At 42.1% G+C, this 22,552-nt stretch overlaps 1 protein-coding gene across 3 annotated transcripts in view; it reads right to left on the reverse strand.

Annotated features, from left to right (window-relative positions):
- The window catches only part of PCSK6 (proprotein convertase subtilisin/kexin type 6), a 208,581-nt gene that overhangs the window by 116,351 nt on the left and 69,678 nt on the right, over positions 1-22,552 (reverse strand). For all 3 annotated transcript variants that reach the window (XM_053581857.1, XM_053581856.1, XM_053581858.1), the window contains exons 3-6: positions 18,793-18,903; positions 18,118-18,261; positions 16,199-16,275; positions 13,868-13,956 (exon numbers count right to left, since the gene is read on the reverse strand). In XM_053581857.1, the coding sequence (XP_053437832.1) occupies positions 13,868-13,956; positions 16,199-16,275; positions 18,118-18,261; positions 18,793-18,903 (421 nt within the window). The remainder of the gene's footprint in view (positions 1-13,867; positions 13,957-16,198; positions 16,276-18,117; positions 18,262-18,792; positions 18,904-22,552) is intronic.

Raw genomic sequence — 22,552 nt, forward strand, 5'->3', positions numbered from 1 at the left:
AGATGCTGCCTGCTCCTCAGCAGCCTTGGGGATCCCATCCCTCTGGCCAGCAATGCTTCCAGAAAGCAGGATGGGCTGCACCAAAAACACTGTCCTACCTTAGGAAAATGTCTAAAGCTTGTAGAGCATCAGCACAGGTGAGGAACTTATCAGAGGGCAGGCACCTCGTGAGGTTAAAAGGGCCAGGGCTTCCCTGGCAGAGTACATCTGCTTCCCAGAAAGCCTGTCTCAAGGATGCTGAATGGGGCATGAAGCCTGGATTCTCTGATGCTCACACAGCCTCATCTGCAGTCTGGGAGGGGCCTTCACCACTCTGCAGGCCCCAGAAGGAGTGCTGGCCAATCAGCTCACCCTACAGGTATACTTCTCTGCCAACAAGAACAACTAAGAAGATCTCAAATCCATGAAAAAAGAGAATCAAGTGATAACAACACCAAAGTAACAGAGATATGAGAATAATCTGACAAAAAGATTCTATTTATTTTTTTCTGTCATTTACCTTTTAAAAAATTGATTTAATTTTTGATTTTTATGGATATACACTGGTATATAACATAAAAAAAAGATAAAATGGAAGATTCAAGCCCCAACATTTCAATAATTGCATTAAATATAAGTAGTCTAAATATAGTAATTAAAAGACAGAGATTGGCAGGGTGAATTTAAAAACATGGCCCAAATATATGCTGTCTACAAGAAAATCAATTTAATTATAACAATATAGGCCAGTTGAAAACAAAAGGACGAGAAAATATATGCCATGAAACCATTAATCAAAAGGAAGCAGGAGTACCTGTAGTAATATCAAATAAAGTAGACATCAGAGCAAAGAAATTATTTAGTGCCAGTGACAAAGAGAGATCCCCATATCAGCAACAGTGGATACCAAAGTCAACAGGATAATATTTTAAAAATTCTAAGTGAAAATTATACTGAACTTAAAATTAAAACTCACCCAAATTTGTAGGGAGAAAATAAAGACATTTTTAGATTTCAAGAACTCAGAAGTTTACTATCTATACACATATATAGCAAATACTCAAAAATATCTTTTCAAAGAATAAATGACTTAATAGATGAGAAAATCTAGTGAAATAAAACAATCAAAAGAAAGATGTAAGATACCAGAAACAACGGTGCCCTCCCCCCAAATCAGTCAGCCTTTAAAGTTAAGCTCACAAAATTGTTGATGCATAATATAAAACTGTTAAAAATAACACAGAGTTGGGCAGCGCCTGTGGCTCAGTCCCTAAGGCGCCGGCCCCATATACTGAAGGTGGCGGGTTCAAACCCAGCCCCGGCTGAACTGCAACCAAAAAGTAGCCGGGCGTTGTGGCGGGCGCCTGTAGTCCCAGCTACATGGGAGGCTGAGGCAAGAGAATCGCTTAAGCCCAGGAGTTGGAGGTTGCTGTGAGCTGTGTGAGGCCACGGCACTCTACTGAGGGCCATAAAGTAAGACTCTGTCTCTACAAAAAAAAAAAAAAAGAAAGAAAATTCAAAATCTTGGGCGGTGCCTGTGGCTCAAAGTGGTAGGGCGCCGGTCCCATATGCCGAAGGTGGCAGGTTCAAACCCAGCCCCGGCCAAAACCCACACACACACACACAAAAAATAAAATAAAATAAAAAAATAAAATAACACAGAGTTAAAATCCTGGATGATCCCAGGGGATGTGATGAGGGAAAAGAGAAGATGGCAAAGAGAAGTGGAGCTATAGAAAGGTTCTTACTTTGCTCAGGAGAAGTGAATAGCACTGATTAGTGCTAAACACTATAGAGAAATATAAATTTAAATATATGTCTTTCAGGGTCACAGACAAAAAGAATTAAATTTTAAAAATTCAAGCCATTAGAATGAAAAAAAAAAGAAGAAGACAGAAGAAACTACATCTATCCAGCAAAAGGCAGGTAAGGTCATATATATGAAACATACAATATATGTTATATACATATGTATGTAACATATTATATATGCACATATAATATATACAGAAGATGCCAAAATATGTATACACATTTTAAGAAAGGAAAACACTGCATTAAAATTGTAATACTCAAGTAACATTTGACTTCTGCAATTACAAGAGTTAGAAGATGTGATATAAAAGATAACATATCGAATATTACAATTTTAAGATTTTTTTTTTCCATTCTTAAAATGTGTATGCATTTTTGGCACCCTCTGTATGTATATATGTTATATGTAATATACATAGGAATATGTACATATTATATATATGTGTGTGGGAAAGCAAAATACAATAAAAATAAATCTATGTATATCTGACATAAGCACATGTAAATATTACAAATTCCTTCCTTAAAAAGACTCTTCAATTTTGTTAAAAAATAAATTTAGATGCATACTGCTTACAAAACCAAGGTTAAAAATAAGGGAATAAAAAATGTATAAGGAAAGTAATGATAAAATAATTTAGCTAATTTTATCAGCCAACCATAGGTGTGATATAAGTATCAGTACAATTAAAGGCAAAAAAAACCCAGAATGAGACAAATGATTTTTGCATTGATTAAAGTTTCATTTTACCAAGAAGAGCTATCTTTTACACATGTTTGAACATAGCTACAAAATGTGTGCATCAAAAACACTGAAAGAAATCTATAACCAGGGAGACCAACATCCTCCTAGAAATAAGGCAGATAAAAAATAAGAAAGACACCAGAACCTCTGCATAAACTCAAACACACAGGTAACAAATGCAGGTGCTATAGGTACCAGACAGGTAGAAGAAATGGCTGAAGTGTGCAGGTCTGGAAGACCATGGTGGGGATGGATAAACTGCCCTTTGACTTAGGAACAGCCACTATGCAGCCTTAGCTAACTGCTGCCAAGAAAGAATGAGGGCTCAAGATGTTCAGAACTTCTAATTTTTTAAGAGAAATCCCAAATCTATATTTTTACATAAAATATCTTTCTTTATACATGTTTTCTTAAGCTTTTAAAAATACACTTGTGTGGATCAACAAAACAAGTTTGCAGACCAAAGGTAGCCTATGGGCCACCAGGCGTAACCTCTGATCTCATATAGATTTTTGGACTTAGTAAGTATAGAAGAAACAACCTCTTCAAACTCCCATTGGAATATTTACAAAATTGAACTTGTATTTGCCACAAAGAAATTCTCCATCAATTCCAAAAGGCAGAAATAATATAGAACATTCTCTGATCCCAATGCAATAAAGTTAAAAATTAGCAACAAATGGAGCACCAAAATAATACATCTATCCAGTTGAAAACGTTTATAAATTTCTTCTATAAAAATTCCTGGGTTAAAAAGAAAAATCAAAGCTGAAATTTAAAACTATTCAGAGGGCGGTGCCTGTGGCTCAAAGGAGTAGGGCGCTGGCCCCATATGCCAGAGGTGGTGAGTTCACATCCAGCCCTGGCCAAAAAAAAAAAAAAAAAAAGGCAAAAAAGAAAAATAAATAAAATAAAATAATTCAGAAATAAAGAGCAATAAGAGCACATATAATTAAACCAGTAATAGAAAAGAAAAACACATAAAACATTTATTTATTAGAGCACATAAAAATCTGAAAATAAAGAACTAGATAAACATTCAAGGAGCTAGAAAATAAGAACAAAAATGAAAAACCCGAAGGAATTAATAAACTAGGAAAAGTACAAATTCATGACAGAAACTAAAGGAACTCAATCAAAAAACCTAGTCCTATGGGGAAAAAAATCTATTTTATAAGAAATAGCAATTTTTCATTAATCAAGGGGGAAAAGGAATAATATCACAAATAAGACTAAAAACAAATATAAGTATGAAAAAAAGATTTTTTGAGACAGAGTCTTGCTATGTCACCCAGACTAGATGCAGGTGGCACCACCATAGCTCACTGCAACCTCAAACTCCAGGGCTCCATAGCTCACTGCAACCTCAAACTCCAGGGCTCCATAGCTCACTGCAACCTCAAACTCCAGGGCTCCATAGCTCACTGCAACCTCAAACTCCAGGGCTCCAGCAATCCTCCTGCCGCAGTCTCCCAAGTAGGTGGGACTACAGGTGCACACCACCATGTTGACTATTTTCACTATGAAAGCATCTTTTCTCTTGTTTTTCTTTCTTTCCTTTTTTTTTTTTTTTTTAATAGAGACAGGGGTCTCTCTGTTGCTCAGGCCGGTCTCAAACTCCTGGTCTCAACTAATCTTTCTGCCTTGGCTTCCTAAAGTGCTACACTGCTCAACCACCACGCCTGGCTGAGAATGTTTATAATTGTCAAAACATGGCCAGGCACAGTGGTGCATGTCTGTAGTCCCCAGCTATTCAGGAAGCTGAGTTGGGAAGACCACTTCAGCCTGGGAACTTGAGACCAGCATGGGCAACATAGCAAACCATGTCTCTAAAAAAAATGTATTATGGGAATATGATATTAAGCTTATGTTATATATACTTGAAAAATCTGGAAAAATGGATAATATTCCAGGAAAATTTAAGTACCAAAATTTTCTTAAGAAATAGAAAACTTGAATAGATCTAGTCCTTTAAAAACTCATATCTAATCAGATTGATTAGTCACTTCTACCAACACTTCAAAAACCAGATAATGCCCACAATACATAAACTGTTTCAAAGCAAAGTAAAAGAGAGAAAGTTTCCCAACTTATTCTACAAGACCTGGAGAGAAAAATTACTAAACACAGCAACAGTAAGTTCACTCTATCTTATAAATAAAGATACAGGCTGGATGTGGTAGCCCACATCTGTTTTTTTTTTTTTTTTTTTTTCCCCCACATCTGTTTTTGTTTTTGTTTTTTTTTGTAGAGACAGAGTTCCACTTTATCACCCTCGGTAGAGTGCTATGGCTCTCAGCTCACAGCAACATCCAACTGCAGGGCTTAGGCAATTCTCTTGCCTCAGCCTCCTGAGTACCTGGGACTACAGGCACCTGCCACAATGCCTGGCTGTTTTTTTTTTTTTTTTTCTTTGCGGTTTGGACGGGGCCAGGTTTAAACTCACCACCCTTGGTATATGGGGCCAGTGCCCTACCCATTGAGCCACAGGTGCCGCCTGGTAGCTCACATCTGTAATCCTAGCACTTTGGGAGGCTAATGCAGGAGGATCATTTGAGACCAGCCTGGGCAACAGTCTCTACAAAAAACAAACAAACAAAACATGTCTCTACCAAAAACCCTAAAAGAAATTTAAAAGGTGTGGCGGCATGAACCTATAGTCCCAACTACTTGGTAGGTTGAAGCAGGAGGATTGCTGGAGCCAAGGAGTTTAAGGTTGTAGTGAGCTATGATGACACCATTGCATTCTAGCCTTGAGCAACAGAGCAAGACCTTGTTGCAAAAAAAAAAAAAAAAAAAGGAAAAGATGAAAAAACCATATATAAAATATTAACAATTATATTTGCAGCAGTGCTCATGATTAAAGAGAACTTATTCCAAGAATTAAAAAATTTTCCAGTGTCAGAAAATCTATTAAAATAGTTTGCTATTTTAAACACTTTAAACAATAAAGTTCAAAAACAATATAATAATCTCAATAGATGTTTTAAAGAAAAGCATGTAAAAAATTCAACATCTGCTCCTAATCAAACCTCTTAGAAATCTAGAAGTATGACAAAATTTCCTTAACTTGATAAAAAGTAACTATAGGAAACCTCTAAGACAGTGCTTCTAAACCTGTGGGTCGCAACCCCTTTGGGGGTCAGATGACCTTTTCACAGAGGTCACCTAAGTACATCCTGCATATCAGATATTTACAGTATGATTCATAACAGTAGCAAAATTACAGTTATGAAATAGCAACGAAAATAATTTTATGGTTGGGGGTCACCACAACATGAGGAACTGTATTAAAGGGTCGCGGCATTAGGAAGGTTGAGAACCACTGCTCTAAGAGATACCAACAAACGGCATAAAACTAGGAGCATACCCATCTAAAACAGCAGAACCTATAAACCACCACTATTCAATATTTATCAGTAGTCCCCTAAGGCAAGAAAAAGAAATGAGAGTCATTAATATTAAAGAGCTAGAACCACTATTATATTTATAGATGCCTATTATTTACATCTATCTAGAAAAGCCAGGGGAATCAAGGAGGAAACAATAGCACCAATACAGTTCAGTAAGGTGGCCAGAAGCTAAAACCAACACACAATAAGACAATAGCTTTCCTATGTCCATTTCAATGAGGACCAATTAAAAATATAATTTTTATTATAAGAACATTTGCACTAGACTGTTTATCACAGCTCAATTTACAATCACCAAAACATGGGAACAACCTAAATGCCCACCAACCCAGGAATGGATTAACAAGCTGCAGTATATGTATACCATGGAATACTATTCAGCCATTAAAAAGATGGAGACTTTACATCTTTGGTATTAACCTGGATAAAGGTGGACCACTCTTCTTAGTAAAGCATCACAAGAATGGAGAAGCAAGAATCCAATGTATTCAATTCAAATATGAAGGCAGTAGATGATCTAACACAAGATGGGGGGTAGGGGAATGAGGGATCAGGGAGGGGAGGAGAGAGGGGACTGGGGGGTCATGGTGTATGGCACATCCCTTGAGGGCAGGAGACAATTACAAGAGGGACTTTAACTAACAACTGCAATCAGTGCAACCCAATTCTTTGTACCCTCAATGAATCCCAAACAATAAACAATGAATTTAAAAATGTATAATTTTTTGAAAAAATAACCTAGACATAAACCTAATAAGAAGTACATAAGATCGATATGGAGAAAGTGATAAAACTTTTTTAAATGATGCAAAAGAAGACCCAAATAAATAAAAACATACCATGCTCCTGGTGGGAAGACTCAATATTGTAAAGATGTCAATTCTCCCCCAATTAATCTATAATTTCCATGCAATTCCAATCAAAATCCCAACAGGATTTTTTATGGAACTTGACAAGAAGATTCTCAAGCTCATCTGAAAGAGAAAATGTGCAAGAATAGCCAAGAGATTTTTGAAAAAGAATCGTAAGAGAAACTCTGTCCTATTATTTATCAAGAAACAAAAACAAAAGATAAAATTTCTCCTAAAGTATAATAATTAAAAGTGTGGTAATTTTAGGCTTTATAAAGAAATAGACTACTGAAGCTTGAAGGAGGATCCAGTGTCCATATAGGAAATGGAAGATGTGATGGGGCAGCCCAGGGAGATCGCTGAATATTAACTTGAGAGGAGGGAATGAAGTTATATGTGGTATATCCCTTTTATACTATTCACAGAAATCAATTTCATATGGATTTTAAAAAAAAAAAGAACAGAAGAGATAAAACCATAAACATTTTGAGGCAAACTACCATTCTAAAACTAAGTTTTTAGAAGAAATATAGGAAAATAGGTTTATTATCTTGGGCTTATCTAAACAAGCCCATTCGTCATAAAGGAAGATGAACAAACTTTAAACAGATTTTTATTGAAATATTTCGCATAGAAAAAGGGCACAAAACCATCAATATACAGCTTGACAACATAAAAAGAAACTTTAAAAGTCATCAAGGGCCTCTCTGAAAACAATAACAAAAATGTGTCCCCCTTGTGCATTCCTGAAAGTGTGTCATTTCCCCCCAAAGTAGGTGAAGCACCTGTGGGCAATATGACTAGGGGCATTGGTAGCAAGAGGAGTTTGCTTTTTAAAGTATAATTTGGGAAGTTCCACTACTCCTTTCACTGGATTTAATTATTTTCATGTGTCAAAACTTACACAAAGTGTGCAATTTTACAAAGAAGGTTGGTTAAAAAAATTACCCCATTTGTATAAATATGTAATCCAAGTTTTAAACTCCCATCTGTGGTGATTTCAAACTATTTTCTTTTCTTTTTTTGTTGAGACAGAGTCTTACTATGTCACCCTCAATAGAGTGCTATGCCGTCACAGCTCACAGCAACTTCAAACTCTTGGGCTTAAGCGATTCTCTTGCCTCAGCCTCCCAAGTAGCTGGGACTACAGGCACCCGCCATAATGCCTGGCTATTTTGTTGCAGTTGTCATTGTTGTTTATCTGGCCCAGGCCTCGGTATATATGGCTGGTACTGTAACCACTGTGCTATGGGTGCCGAGCCTGTTGATATTTTTCTATTCAGGTGCAGCCACATTTCTTTCCCCTTGAGTATTTGTTAGACTTAACGCAATCCACTTCTAATGAATATGTGGCTGAAGACATGGTGGTGTGACTTCTCAGACTAGTGGGTCATTTATTTATTTATTTATTTTGTAGAGACAGAGTCTCACTTTATCGCCCTGGGTAGAGTGCTGTGGCATCACACAGCTCACAGCAACCTCCAACTCCTGGGCTTAGGCGATTCTCTTGCCTCAGCCTCTGGAGTAGCTGGGACTACAGGCGCCCGCCACAACGCCCGGCTATATTTTTTGTTGCAGTTTGGCTGGGGCCGGGTTCGAACCCACCACTCTTGGTATATGGGGCCGGCGCCCCACTCACTGAGCCACAGGCGCTGCCCAAACTAGTGGGTCATAAAAGACATTGCTGGTTCCTCCTTCTTTCCTCTCTTGGATCACCTGTAATGAAGGAAGCTAGCTATCATGTCATAGGGACACTCAAGCATCCCTAAGGAAAGGTACACACATGGTGAAAAATCAGACCTCCTGCCAACACCCAACAATGAATGGAGCACTCCAGCCAACATCCATGTAAGTATTCCTTTTTGGAAGTTGATCCTCCAGCTTCAATCAAGCCCCCACTATAGTCACAGACAGCAGCTTGAATGACTCTAAGCCACAGCCATTCAGCTAAAGCACTATCTGTGCTAGATAACAAATGCTTATTGTTTTAAGCAGCTACATTTTGGAATGGCTACCATGAAGCCATAGGTAACTAATACACAACCACAAATTTTAGTTTCAACAATGGCAAAGTAGCTTATATCAGACTAACACTTCTAAAGGTAATAATGATAAACTCTGGACAAATATTTATTTATAAAAACTTATCTTTTTTTCTTCTTTTTGAGACAGAGTCTCACTCTGTTGCCCAGGCTAGAGTGCTGTGGCATCATTGTAGCTCACAGAAACCTCACACTCTTGGGTTCAAGCAATCCTCCTGCCTCAGCCTCCTGAGTAGCAGGGGCTACAGGCTACAATGCCTGGATAATTTTCTTTCCTACTTTCAGTAGTGACAGGGTCTCGTTCTTGCTCAGGCTGGTCTCAGATTCCTGAGGTCAAGTGATCCTCCCAGCCTCTCAGAATGGTAGGATTACAGGCATGAGCCAACACATCCAGCCTGAAAAACCCATCTATTTAAGTGCATTGGAGAGCAAGCAGAAGAAGGCAGAGGCAGGCAGGGGATTCAATTCTTAAAAGAAGAGAACCATTCTGGTTCCAAGTATACGGGACATTTCCTCAGAGGAAAGGCCTTTTCCTCTGGAAACGTCCTGTTTCTCTTAGTGGACAGAGGCTAGAACTTAGTCAGGGACATGTAATCTTATTCCCCTGAGGAGTCAGGAGATGGAGTTTGGGACTCCCAGGGCAGGTAGAAATTGAAAGAAGAAACCTCAGAAAGGAAGAGTCACAGAGGAGAACATACAAACCCCCCCTCAACTACTTGGCTGACCTCTGAACTAAACATGGGCAACACTCTATGAAATCTAGTAAGAAAACAACAGTTTTCTTTGAATAAGAAATAAGCTGAATGAGCTGAGCAGGTGAGTCAACTCAGAGTTTGAGTCTCTCTTAGGTTAGAGCTCTTGGTGAACATTTCAGGCTTTTCATTGAAATACCAAAAGGGCCATGGTTTAAGAATAAAGACTATATGCCTGGGCTAAGGGATTTTTCCTAAGGCTACAGGCAAATCAAAAAGTGACCAATCATAAAAAAAATGAATAATCAGGTCTCCACCAGTTCAAATTTAACTGCCTGCTAAAATAAATCTCAAGACCATTTTGACAAAGACAAGAGAATCCAGAGTCTCTACAATGTAACATAACAAAATCAATAAAGTATAACAAAAATTACTAGTGTGTGTGAAGAAACAGGAGCAGGTGACCCATTGTACAGAAAAAGGTCAATCATAAGAAACATGTATATAAATGGCCTAAGTATAGGAAATAGTACAACAGACTTAAAGTGACTCTTAAAACTTGTTGAGAGATTTAAAATAAAAGATGGGTGAAGAGACAGGGAATCTCAGGAGAGATTTGAAAACAATAATAAAAAAAAAAAACCAAATAGAAGTTATGAGAGAAATACAATACCTGAAATTTTGAAAAATAATTGAATGGAAATAAGAACAGCCTAGACACAACAAAAGAAAGCATTAGTCATCCTGCATAGAAATGATCTAATTTGAAGCACACAAAGAAAAAAAGGACTTTAAGAAATGAACAAAGCCTCAATAACCCATGAGATGTAGAGCAACCTAACAAGTATAACTAGTACCCAAAAAAGCAGGGGGAAAATGGAATTGAAAAATATTTGAAGAAATAATTACAAACATATTTACAAATGTGATTTAAAAAGAACCACCCACTAAGAAGTATATCAAACTCCCACTAAGAAGTACATCAAAAAAGTACATCAAATTAATATGAAGAAAATTACACAAAAAGATGTTAGAAAATAATAGATAATAATAGATAGAAAAAAACATGATGAAAGCAGTGAGAGGAACAAATGACATTACACAAAAGGGAGCAACAAAAAGAATGACAGCTGACTCACCATCTGAAACAACTGATGCCACAAGATAATGGAATAACATCTTTAAAGTGTTGAAAGAAAAACATGTCAAGTCAGAAAGCTACATTCAGAAAAATTTCTTTTAAAAATGAAGGTAAAGTAAAGATTCTTTCAGATAAAGTCTGAGAAAATGTCTCACCAGCAGGCCTGAACCTCAAGAAATATTAAAAGAAATTCTTCAGGCTAAAAAAAAAAAAGGAAGCAAATGGAAATCTGAAGCTAGGAAAAGTAAGGAAGAGCACACAGAATGGTACATATGTAGGTAAGCATATTTCTTTTCATAAGTATTTTAGAGTCAGCCAAATGTTTAAAGCAAGAATAACATCAATGTACTGTGGGTTTATAATGTATGAAATAAAATGTATAAAAACAACAGCACAAAGGATGAGAATGAGTGTGAACTGAAACAGCCTATTTTAGATTTATACATAAAGTAGTATACTATTAATTCCAGATAGATTGGATGTACATTATAATCTCCTGAGTGCCAACTCAGCTCCAGGGGCATCTCAGAGAAACTTCCTGCTGGGTGGCAGCACACTCAGAGAGGGAGACTATGTTAGGGGCACACAAAGGTTGTCCCACCCAGCAGTGAGCTTGGAGGGAGAGGCAGGAGGAAAGGGTGTCTACCTGTGTGGAAAGGCTGAAGCTGTGTACAGCAGCTTTGGAGAATGGCTGTCACAAGATCCTTGGTCAAGGCAAGTCTCAAACCACACCTGCCTTCCCATACAGCCCCACTGCATGTCCCCTATTTCTGCGTGGCAAGCTCCCCCCAGCTCCATGCTGCAGACCCCACTGTCTTCTCAGCAGTCCCATATGCAGCTAAATCCTCCCACATCAAGCTCAAGCCATGTTCTCATGCTTCTGCCTTGCTGAGTGATTTGCTCTGCCCACTCTTGTGACTCCCGGACTGCCCTTCATTTTAGTGCACCGTCCTGAGCTGTCTTCCATGTTGGTTTTTGCCAAAGGCATGCTGAACTCCCAACTAGAGGCCTCACACTATGTCTGTCACCTCCTGCTTCTCCCCCTCAATGGGCTGGCCCAGTATCATACACACAGCCCCATGCTCAATGACATGTAACTGATTAATTAAAATACATTTCTGTTCCCAAGTCCTGCAAGTGAAGGCACTCTCTCAGATCTGGGAAACTTATACAGATCTGTAATGTGTGTAGAGCTATTTAATCACACAAACTATATTAACTGGGCATCTCCTCTGGGAGGGTCTTTTTGTACATTACTTCCACTGACTCTTCCCCACAACCTGTGATGCAGGTGCTACCTACTTGTGTGATCCCAGACAGTCATCTAAACCAGCACCTCTCAAATTGTCCTTTCTAGACAAATCCTCTAGGGAGCTTGTTATAGTGCAGTTTCTGACTCAGTAGGTCTGGGATTGGGACTTTTTGGCTTTCTAACAGCTCCCTGAGGATGTCAATGCTCCCAGTCTAGGAACTTTGAAGAGCAAGGCTCAAACAACCCCAAAGCTGGGGTCTACCCCCTCACTCAAAGCAACACAAATCATTTTGACTCTCCCTCTGAGAGTTTCTGTAAGAGGGATAGATAGCAGAGCTCTGTGACTCCCTGTAGACTCTTCCCTGGGCCAGCGATTTCACACATGGTATCTGACTTTGTCATCACAGCAAACCTGGGGAGGCAGCTGCATTATTGCCATTTTACCCCACAGGCAAAGAACCCATGTTTCAGAGAGGTTTTGTAACTTGTCTAAGGAAACGCAGTCAGTGAGTGGTGGGAAGGGAATTGGTACCAGGTCAGCCTGACTCCACAGTTTCTTGGGGAGACTTGTCAGGGAATCTCTCTCATCAACATAAGTTCTCTAGAGAGAACTCACAGATCTCAGTGTACAAGAACTATCCACAAAGGAGTAAGGCCAGCTGACAAAGTCTCGTGATTTATTCTACAGAACATGCCCTTCAGGGCTAATTCTGTTATAGAATGACAGATCCCAGCCACCTCAGAGATTTCCAAGGAAAAGGCGGGCAGGGAGTCCTAATTAAGTTAAAGCTAAGGGCCCTCTTTTTGATTTAAGAATTTTTCCCAGGGCTGGTGATCCTGGGAACCCCAACCTCCCCACCTTATGCTGCTTTTAAGGGGCTGCAGACATCCTCACCGATTGTTCCTGTCTACCAGTTGTTCCTGTCCTCAGTGGGAAGAACAACTATGGCCTGGAAAGGTGACTTCTCACCATGGCTATCTGAGTGAACACAAGCGTTTTCAAACTGAGGGGCAGACAGGCCTCCCGGGTGAGGCTGGCACTCCCTGGAGGTTATCTGTCACCCCTCCTTCCTGCCTACACCTGGTGGGGACTTCAGAAAACTTGAGGACTGAGCTGTCACAGTGCCAGGGTCCAGGAGGGAATAGAAAGACATGTGACTCTACTACAAAGCCCCAACCTGGCCAGAGCAGCTTGACTTACCAATGGGAGGAGCTAAATAACAAAGCCAGACACATTGGGGTCAGGCACTGCTCCTTAAAGGGACCTGGAAGAGTTGATACCCCCAGTGAATGAGATGGGGATGCAACAGGATTCAGGAAGAACTTCACAGAATGCAGTGGCCATAAGTCAAAGGGGTGTTGAGCCAAGGGGAGAGACAGTGAGGGGGGTGGGAATGTGGTTCAAACCCAGGCATACATGGGGAAGACTGGGCATGTCTGCAGGATACCATGACAGATGTCCTCTGGCTAAGGCCAAGGACAGTGACATAAGTGAGCCCCTAGGCTTGCATGGGAGTTTGGACTTAGAAGAGGCCTTCATCCCATGTAAAGACTGTAACTCTGTCTAGGAAGTGACAGCGTGTCCCACAAGAACTGTGAGCAGGGGAACCAATACAGTCTGTCAGGAGGGGTGGTCTGGATGCCAGCAGGAAATCAGTGACCATACCAGCAGGAGCAGAGGGGAGAAATGGGGTACCTTTCTGATGGGATCCGCAATGGCTCTTTAGGCAAAATACTAAGCAATTCCTCTGCCTAGGGGCCACACTGTGTGCTACCTGGGCTGTGGCACAAAAGGCATTGCTGCCTCCGGCCCAGGGGCCTGACTCGGCCAACACTAAATGACAGAGGCTGCTGAGACCAGCAAGCTCTAAAGTGGCCACCTCCACCCCACCACCACCACTCGGCTCAGCTCCTGGGCTGTCCCTCCCGAGCCTTACCTCCTATTTTTGCATTGTATGCTATGCCCACGATGCAGTAAGAGTTGTTTGCTGAAGCAGCGACTTCTCCTGCACAACGAGTACCATGTCTGAAGCAAAGGGAAAAACCAAGTTAGGACCTAGCCCCGCAAGCTCTAGTGAATTCAGTACATAGCTCAGTTCTTGTGCAACAGGAGAGTCAGCTATTCTGACCCCCTTTCTGCATGTCCTCTGGGAGAAAGCACCCAGTGGGGCTTTGCACAGCCCCTCCTGCCGCCCTGCAGATGGCAAGGGCTCACTTGTGGTTGTCTGTGCCAGGATGCTTCTCAGTCCCCGAACTGGAGTGAGGGCATCTGTGGCCCTGCACTTGTGTTGGCACACTGCCACTACTGCATATGGGGTGGGGACCACAGCTGTGTCCCCTTGACCTACAATACATCACTCAGCACACACAGGTGTGGCATCAGTGCTTGCCTGACTGGCAGGACGAAAGAAAAAACAAACTGGTGCTTCTGTCTCATGTCTTGTCCCCTGTGTACCCACAACACCATGCTCACCTCGAGGCAGCCCTCCCTGTGTGTCTATGGCCATTTAAGCAGGAGCCAAGGAAGAATACTCTAAATAAAACACTCAGCAGCAGCTGGCGGACTATGAAGAAGCTACCAGAAGAAGAAATTGCTTTCCTTAGTAATGACCCCATTCTCTGTGAGCCATATAGAGTCAATTCCTCTAATGGGGCCAAAATATGGGCAACTTTAAAGAGCATATCTCTGAGCAGAGACCATAGGGGATGAGAATCACTGATTCAAATTTAAAGTCACCTTTAAAAATAGCCTCAGCCTGTGTGCTAGCCCTTTAGAAAGAGTCATCTGTTGTTCTCTGGAACCCACACGGCCTTGCTCCCCTATGGCTCATGACGGGATTCAGTCCCGCCCTTAAAGGGTCACTGCATATTATCTGGATCATTCCTCTTTGCTCCCCTGATGTGCAGCCATGATCAGGCCCCTTTGCCCCAGGTGACCCCACTGCTGGCTGGGAAGGGCAAGGTGGGATGTGTGAGGCCAGAGGCTCTGCAGCCTGTTGTGTGGAATGCACAGGGCTGAGCCTCCTGACACAGCATGGAGCCTCCCGACACAGCACCATGTGAGCATCAGCACGTAAAGCTCAGAATTGAATCAAATGCAAGCTAAAACTATGGCGAGAGGACACACCTTGGCAAGCATCTTGGTAACACCAGAGAAGAAAGAAAGGCCTTTTGTTATTTTCCTCTGGTTATGTTTGGAAGACTGATAAGAGCTCAAGGCCTGGGGCATGCTGGCAGGGAAAGGGCAGGTAGAGACAGCAAGCAAGAACACAGGCACCATCCCAGGGCTGCCGTTTACTCTGCAGAGTCACCTGGTCTCTCCAGACCTCACTGCCTTCACTTGCAAAATGTTAGTGACACAACACCCACTCTCATTTCCTGAGCACCTGCTGTACACATTCTTCATACTCAGCACACTGACCCCTCCAGTAACTCTGCGGAGTAGGGGGCATCATCACCATGGAGAAGCCTCGGAGACACTACGGCATGAAGTCTCAACCAGGCCACCCACCAAACACAAAGCCACACAGTCAGTGAGTGGGTGAGCTAGGATCTGCACCCAGATGTGCCAGCATCATTCACACCTCCTCATGTCCTTTCCACCTCTCTCATAAGGTCACAGATAGTCACAAAAGCTGAAACATATGACCCATGTGCTCAAATAGATCCAACTGCTATCTTCACACAGCTGGACATGGAGACAACTAGACTTAAGGATCATTCTTCTAAAGTATTCCATGAAGGGCTAAATGCCCGTAGCTCAGGGAGTAGGGCACCAGCCACATACACTGAGGCTGGCAGGTTCAAGCCCGGTCCGGGCCTCCCAAACAACGACAACTGTATACAAAAAAAAAAACAAAAAAAAAACCAGCCAGGTGCTGTGGTGGGTGCCTGTAGTCCCAGCTACTTGGGAGTCTGAGGCAAGAGAATCACTTAAGCCCATGAGTTTGAGGTTGCAGTGAGCTGTAACGCCATGGCACTCTACTGAGGGTGACATAGTGAGACTGTAAAAAAAATATTCCATGAAGATTGGAAATAGGAACAATGTTTGTCAAACATCTTTAAATGCACATGAGCTGCCTCGCACCTGAAAAGCTGTGCCTGGCGTGGCTTGTGACTCCTAGAAAAGTCCCACCACCACCTGGCTGGGGAAGAAGTGCTGACAGCCTGTCACCTGTCTGGACCTCTCATGTGACATTTAACTGCAACTCTGCAGGAAGAGGGGAGGAGAGAAGAGAAGTGAGAGAAGAGGAGACGAGGCTACATACTTATTTTCATTGCTGGCATCATATCGTGGAGACGGATCATAATCGTTTCCATTGACATCATAGCTTGCGTAGGAATCCTAAGAAATAAAATCTTGGTGAGTGAAGAGAGATGGTGCAATATATCACAGTCCTGTTTTAAACTGTTTTTATGTTTTATGGGAAAACAGAGAAAACCACACACAGGGTTTCTCTCTTGCTGTAACTTCATCTTAAATATATTTTTATTGTGGTAAAATATACATAACATGAAATTTACCATCTTAACTATTCTTAAGTGGTTACGGTCAGTAGCATTAAGTACATTCACATTTTTGTGAAACCACTACCACCATCCAGCTCCAGAGCACTACTCATCTTGAAAACTGAAACTCTGTACCTCCCATGTCTCTCTCCCAGCTCCTGGCAACCACTGTTCCACTTTCTGTCTACTAATTTGACTACTCTCAGTGCCTCGTATAAGTAGAGTCAGTATCTACCCTTACGTGACTGTCTTATTTCACTTAGCATAACGTCCTTATAATTCATCCATCTTGTTGCATGCATCAGAATTCCCTTAATTTTATATTTTTAATAGTATGTTTTTATCTACGTACTTGTGATAATACTATTCATGTCATTTTGTATCCTTGTAAAACATATGATAAAAGCTTTCCAGTGTTGTTGATGTAGGGTTCAAAACTTATTTCTTTTTTTTTTTGTAGAGACCAAGTCTCACTGTACCGCCCTCAGGTAGAGTGCCGTGGCATCACATGGCTCACAGCAACCTCTTAACTCTTGGGCGTACGCGATTCTCTTGCCTCAGCCTCCCGAGCAGCTGGGACTACAGGCGCCCGCCACAACGCCCGGCTATTTTTTGGTTGCAGTTTGGCCGGGGCTGAGTTTGAACCCGCCACCCTCGGCATATGGGGCTTGCGCCCTACTCACTGAGCCACTTCTAAGGGCTGCATAATTATCTATCAAATGGATACAATACAGTTTACTAAACCTCTACGAGGCGCACAGGTACCCTTCTGTGGCCTGTTAGAAACCAGGCTGTACAGCAGAAGGTGAGCAGCAGGGCACGTGAGTGAAGCTTCATTTGCATTTACAGTCACTCCCCGTCACTGGCATCACCACATGAGCTTCGCCTTCTCTCAGATCAGTGGTGGCATTAGGTTCTCATAGGAGGGCAAACCCTTCTGTAAACTGCACAAGCGAGGGATTCTAGGTCGCAGCTCCTTATGATAACCTAATGCCTGATGTTCTGATCTGGAGATGTAATGTGCTTATATCATCCCCAAACCATCCCCCTACCCGCATCTGTGGAAAAACTGTCTGCAATGAAACCAGTCCTTGGTGCCAAAAATGCTGGGGACTGTTGCCTTAGAGTGTTCACTGCATTTATCATATTTACATATGCCAAACTCTCTTCCTTACATTTACAAACTAATTAATCCTTACAATAACTCTATGAGATGGCAGTCCCCTTATTAACACAGTCCGTGTTACAGATGGCGACACTGTGGCATAGAAAAGTTAAGAACATTGCCCAAAGGTCTCAGAGCTAATAAGTCCCAGAGCCAGGAGAGGGGCCCAGGCAGTCTGGACCCAGGGCCCACGTCTTAACCCTACAACTGTTTATGTTGTTAATATCCATGTGATAACCATCTCTATGCATATGTTTCTTAGTTCTTTAGGCTCCAGTCCTAGAAGTATATGTTACTCCTCAAACATGTGGCTGAATCCCTCTGTAAAACCCCTGTCCCTGGCATAAGGATGTAGCAGGTAGCAGAATGTTTGTTTCTCTAATGCTCCCAGCATCGTTTCCTTTATTTCCTAATCTAATGGGGGAGAGGGGAATAGCTCCCTACTGTTTTTAAAACTGGTTATTTGTTTAATGATGAGCACAGCTGAATATCTTTGCATGTTAACTGACTTACATAATTTGGGGCCAGGTCGGGGTGATTCCGCTCTATGCCATCATCAAGGATGGTGACCACCACATTTTTCCCCGTGTAGCCCCTCTTCCACGCTGCCTGGACATTCATTTCTGAGCGGCAGCGACTGTTCTTGTCACTACAATGCTGTAAGAAAGACACAAAGCACCCTGTCACCAACATGGACACAACTCCAGTGCCACAGAATGGACATCCTGTGCAAAGCCTACAGGGAGCCACTTATGATTACACGTAAACAGGGAGAAAACATCTGGCCCTGCCTCATCTAGTGAAGATCTTCTTTCCCCCACCCAGATCTGGAGGGTTCCCTTTGCTCTTTCTGCACCTGCAAGCTGTCTGTCATTTTCCCAGGACATCATCTCCCCTCAGGGAGGTGATCAGCCCTCATGTCCAGGGCTGATCATCACCTGTTAGTTAATTTTACAGCCTGCATCAAACCACTGCCCTACGCAAAGAACTCCCCTAGATTTTCACATAAGTTCAGAAAAATAATCACAAGAAAGCATGTGCTACACAGCCATGAAGGAGGCATTTTACACACTTATGAAGTGTGTCTGTCTGCAGCTATCGCAGGAATTTAGCTTTGTTGGGGGTAATTGACACATTTCAAAGAAGTGACACTGCCCCTGAGCCTGAGAGGGGCCCTGTCCTACTCACCAGGTACCACATGTTGGACCAAATGGGGTCATTGAAATAAAGGCCTTGTGGGTCACTTCGCACCTGCCTCTTCACCCTGCGTTTCACTTCTTGTTGTTGGAGCCACTTTACCTACCAGGAAGAAAAGCAGTTACTATTTATTTTAAAAAACAATTTCCTGATTTTATGTGGCCTCTCTGTCGATGCTTTAGGTTTCCTTTTCATGAATATTTGTATCATAGAAGATGTTTTAGATGGTAAGTCCTAAGGACATATCTTTACTTCAAAGTGACTACATTTGCAAAATGAGAACTTGTGTGTGTGTATAGAGGGGAAATAACACCTCTGATAGATGTTGAAGGCAATCTATCAAAAAAAAAAAAAAAAAAGGAAGAAAGAAAGACCTTATGAAGTTGCCAATAAATTGGTGATCCTTGTCCTAAAGAAAAAGGAAATACATGTATGAGGAAGGAATGAGGCTGAGCACAGTGGCTCACTCCTTTAATCCCAGCACTCTGGGAGGCAGAGGTGGAAGGATTACTTTTCAGGCCAGGAGTTTGAGATCAGCCTGAACAAGAGCAAGATCCCATCTTTATGAAAAATAGAAAAACTAGCTGGACATTGTGGTGGGCCTCTGTAGTCCCAGGTGCTCGGACGGCTGAGGCAGGAAGATCCCCTTGAGCCCAAGAGTTTGTGGTTTGGTGAGCTAGGCTGACACCACTGCACTCCAGCCTGGGGGACAGAGTAAGACCCTGTCTCAAAAAACAAAAAATAAGAAATGAATGCATAAGGACATTGTTTGGTCAAGTTGTTATTAGAAGTTGCTTTACAGTGAGGACAAGAATTAAGTAAATTATGATAAACCATATACTGAAACTTTTTTGTTTTTTTGGTTTTTGGCCGGGGCTGGGTTTGAACCCGCCACCTCTGGCATATGGGACTGGCGCCCTACTCCTTGAGCCACAGGCACCGCCCAATATATACTGAAACTTTTGACAGCCATTAGAAACATGGTACCAAAACATGCACTGAGAAAAAAAATCTAGAAAGGGATACAGCAAAATATTAATAGAAGCAATTTCTGGATGTCGACATTATGGCTAATGTAAAAAATTTTCATTACTTTTAGGATTTATGTATTTCTTTCAATCAGCATGATCTGCTTTCATAATCAAGGAAAAAAGTTTAAGAGACAGCATAACTGATATATAAGGGCAAGGATCCAGGAGCCAGGCTGCCTGGATTGCAAACACAGGGCCATGCTCATTAGCTGCATGACCTGGAGCAGGCAGTCAAGCTCTGGGCTTCAGTGTGTTCACCTGCAGAGTGGGGAACATGCCAGGGTGTCGTGAGGATGGCAGGTGAGCCAGTGCTCACAAAGTACTAACCCGTACCTGACACACAGCCGTTCTGACCAAGCTGGAGAAACATTTTCACTTTTAAATGATCTTGAGGAAGAGAATCGACAGCCCCTTGTTAAAAAGTTTTCCTTGGTCTTGTTGCTGGGGCTGTACCTGATTCTGTAATGCCTGAAGCTGAAGTTCAGCCTTGATGTTGGGCCCAGATGGCCAGGATGAGTATGAGTTCCAAGCCCCTGTTCTTGAGGTCTCTGCACTATAGCTGGGGACTCCCAGCAAGCAAAGAGTGTAAGGTAACTCCAAACAAGGTGGGCTGTCTAGAGGAGGTGGCACAGGTTGGCAGGAAGAGGGTAAAAGAGGAGAAGGAATGTGACAGGAGGAACTAAAGGAGAGGGAGCCCAAGTAACCCAAGGCTGGTGACTCCAGGCTGCTCCTGGCAGCTAGCAGGGCTGTCACGATAAGGAGTTAGTTCCCTGAGGCTGAGCAGACAGGCATCCATGGGCCAAGCGAGAGGATTTCCGTTCCTTCTCCCGTAGTTTTCACTTCTCTGCATGGTCCCAACGGAGGCTCTCTGAACACTTTCACGCATAGTCTCACACTGAGGGGTGACGACTAATCTCAAAGGCATCCTTAGTATACAAGATAAAACACTCAGAGAAGTATTGTAGCGGTCCTATCGCCAATGTGATTGATCTATAAAACACCAGCAGGAACACCGCAAAGAGCTCCAAATCAATGCCGGGTTAGACGCTTCAAAAAGCCTCAGCACCAAGCCATAGATAATTTATAAAGGCCACTGACAGATACTTGTATGGAAAATAAAATGATAAAATGAGATATTTTGTTCATAACACCTGCTGATGGCTTTTTGAAACTTCCCCATATATTACTGCCTGAACTAGAAATCTTTTACCTGGTATAAAATGCTACAGGCAATATTTCATAATCTGCTAAATACTGTTATAAAATACAGTTACCACGGTAGATCTGCAGATCCCTCAGAGCCCTAAGCCCCTGGGATATCTCCATACCTCTTGCCGGGCTAAGCCCTGTCCATGCTAAAGGGTCCTGCACTTACTACTCATCCTAATAACATCCTTCTGGGCCTACCTGGCTACACTCCCAGCAGGAGAAGGAGGCTAACTCTGCTCTTCCAAACCAAAGTGAATGACTCCCCCAAGTCAGTTAGGTTACATGGGAAAGCAAGTTGCTGGATGCCATGAAATAGTCAGGGATGAAGAGTCAGGCATCCTGGACCCCAACTGTTGCTGGACTCTGGGTAAAATACCACATGAGTACCTGGTCCTGAGGGTGGGCTTGGATAACATGGGGCCCACAGCATAGTCAGGGGCTCTCCCTGTGGTGTAGTCTCAAGAGTAGCCCTTCTCCACCGACTGGCCTGTGCACTGCAAGTCTCTGACAGCAACCTAGGCATTGTGAGGCCAATGGAACAAATTCTTATACAACAGATGACTGAGCCCTCATGCTGTGGATGAGAGGTCTAGGTGGACAGCATGGTCACATAGGCTGATTTTTTTTTTTTTTTTATTGTTGGGGATTCATTGAGGGTACAATAAGCCAGGTTACACTGATTGCAATTGTTAGGTAAAGTCCCTCTTGCAATCATGTCTTGCCCCCATAAAGTATGACACACACCAAGGCCCCACCCCCTCCCTCCTTCCCTCTTTCTGCTTCTCCCCCCATAACCTTAATTGTCATTAATTGTCTTCATATCAAAATTGAGTACATAGGATTCATGCTTCTCCATTCTTGTGATGCTTTACTAAGAATAATGTCTTCCACGTCCATCCAGGTTAATACGAAGGATGTAAAGTCTCCATTTTTTTTAATGGCTGAATAGTATTCCATGGTATACGTATACCACAGCTTGTTAATCCATTCCTGGGTTGGTGGGCATTTAGGTTGTTTCCACATTTTGGCGATTGTAAATTGAGCTGCGATAAACAGTCTAGTACAAGTGTCCTTATGGTAAAAGGATTTTTTTCCTTCTGGGTAGATGCCCAGTAATGGGATTGCAGGATCAAATGGGAGGTCTAGCTTGAGTGCTTTGAGGTTTCTCCATACTTCCTTCCAGAAAGGTTGTACTAGTTTGCAGTCCCACCAGCAGTGTAAAAGTGTTCCCTTCTCTCCACATCCACGCCAGCATCTGCAGTTTTGAGATTTTGTGATGTGGGCCATTCTCACCGGGGTTAGATGATATCTCAGGGTTGTTTTGATTTGCATTTCTCTAATATATAAAGATGATGAACATTTTTTCATGCGTTTGTTAGCCATTCGTCTGTCATCTTTAGAGAAAGTTCTATTCATGTCTCTTGCCCATTGATATATGGGATTGTTGGCTTTTTTCATGTGGATTAATTTGAGTTCTCTATAGATCCTAGTTATCAAGCTTTTGTCTGATT

Source organism: Nycticebus coucang, chromosome 2 (genome assembly GCF_027406575.1).
Source record: "Nycticebus coucang isolate mNycCou1 chromosome 2, mNycCou1.pri, whole genome shotgun sequence".
NCBI lineage: Eukaryota > Metazoa > Chordata > Mammalia > Primates > Lorisidae > Nycticebus > Nycticebus coucang.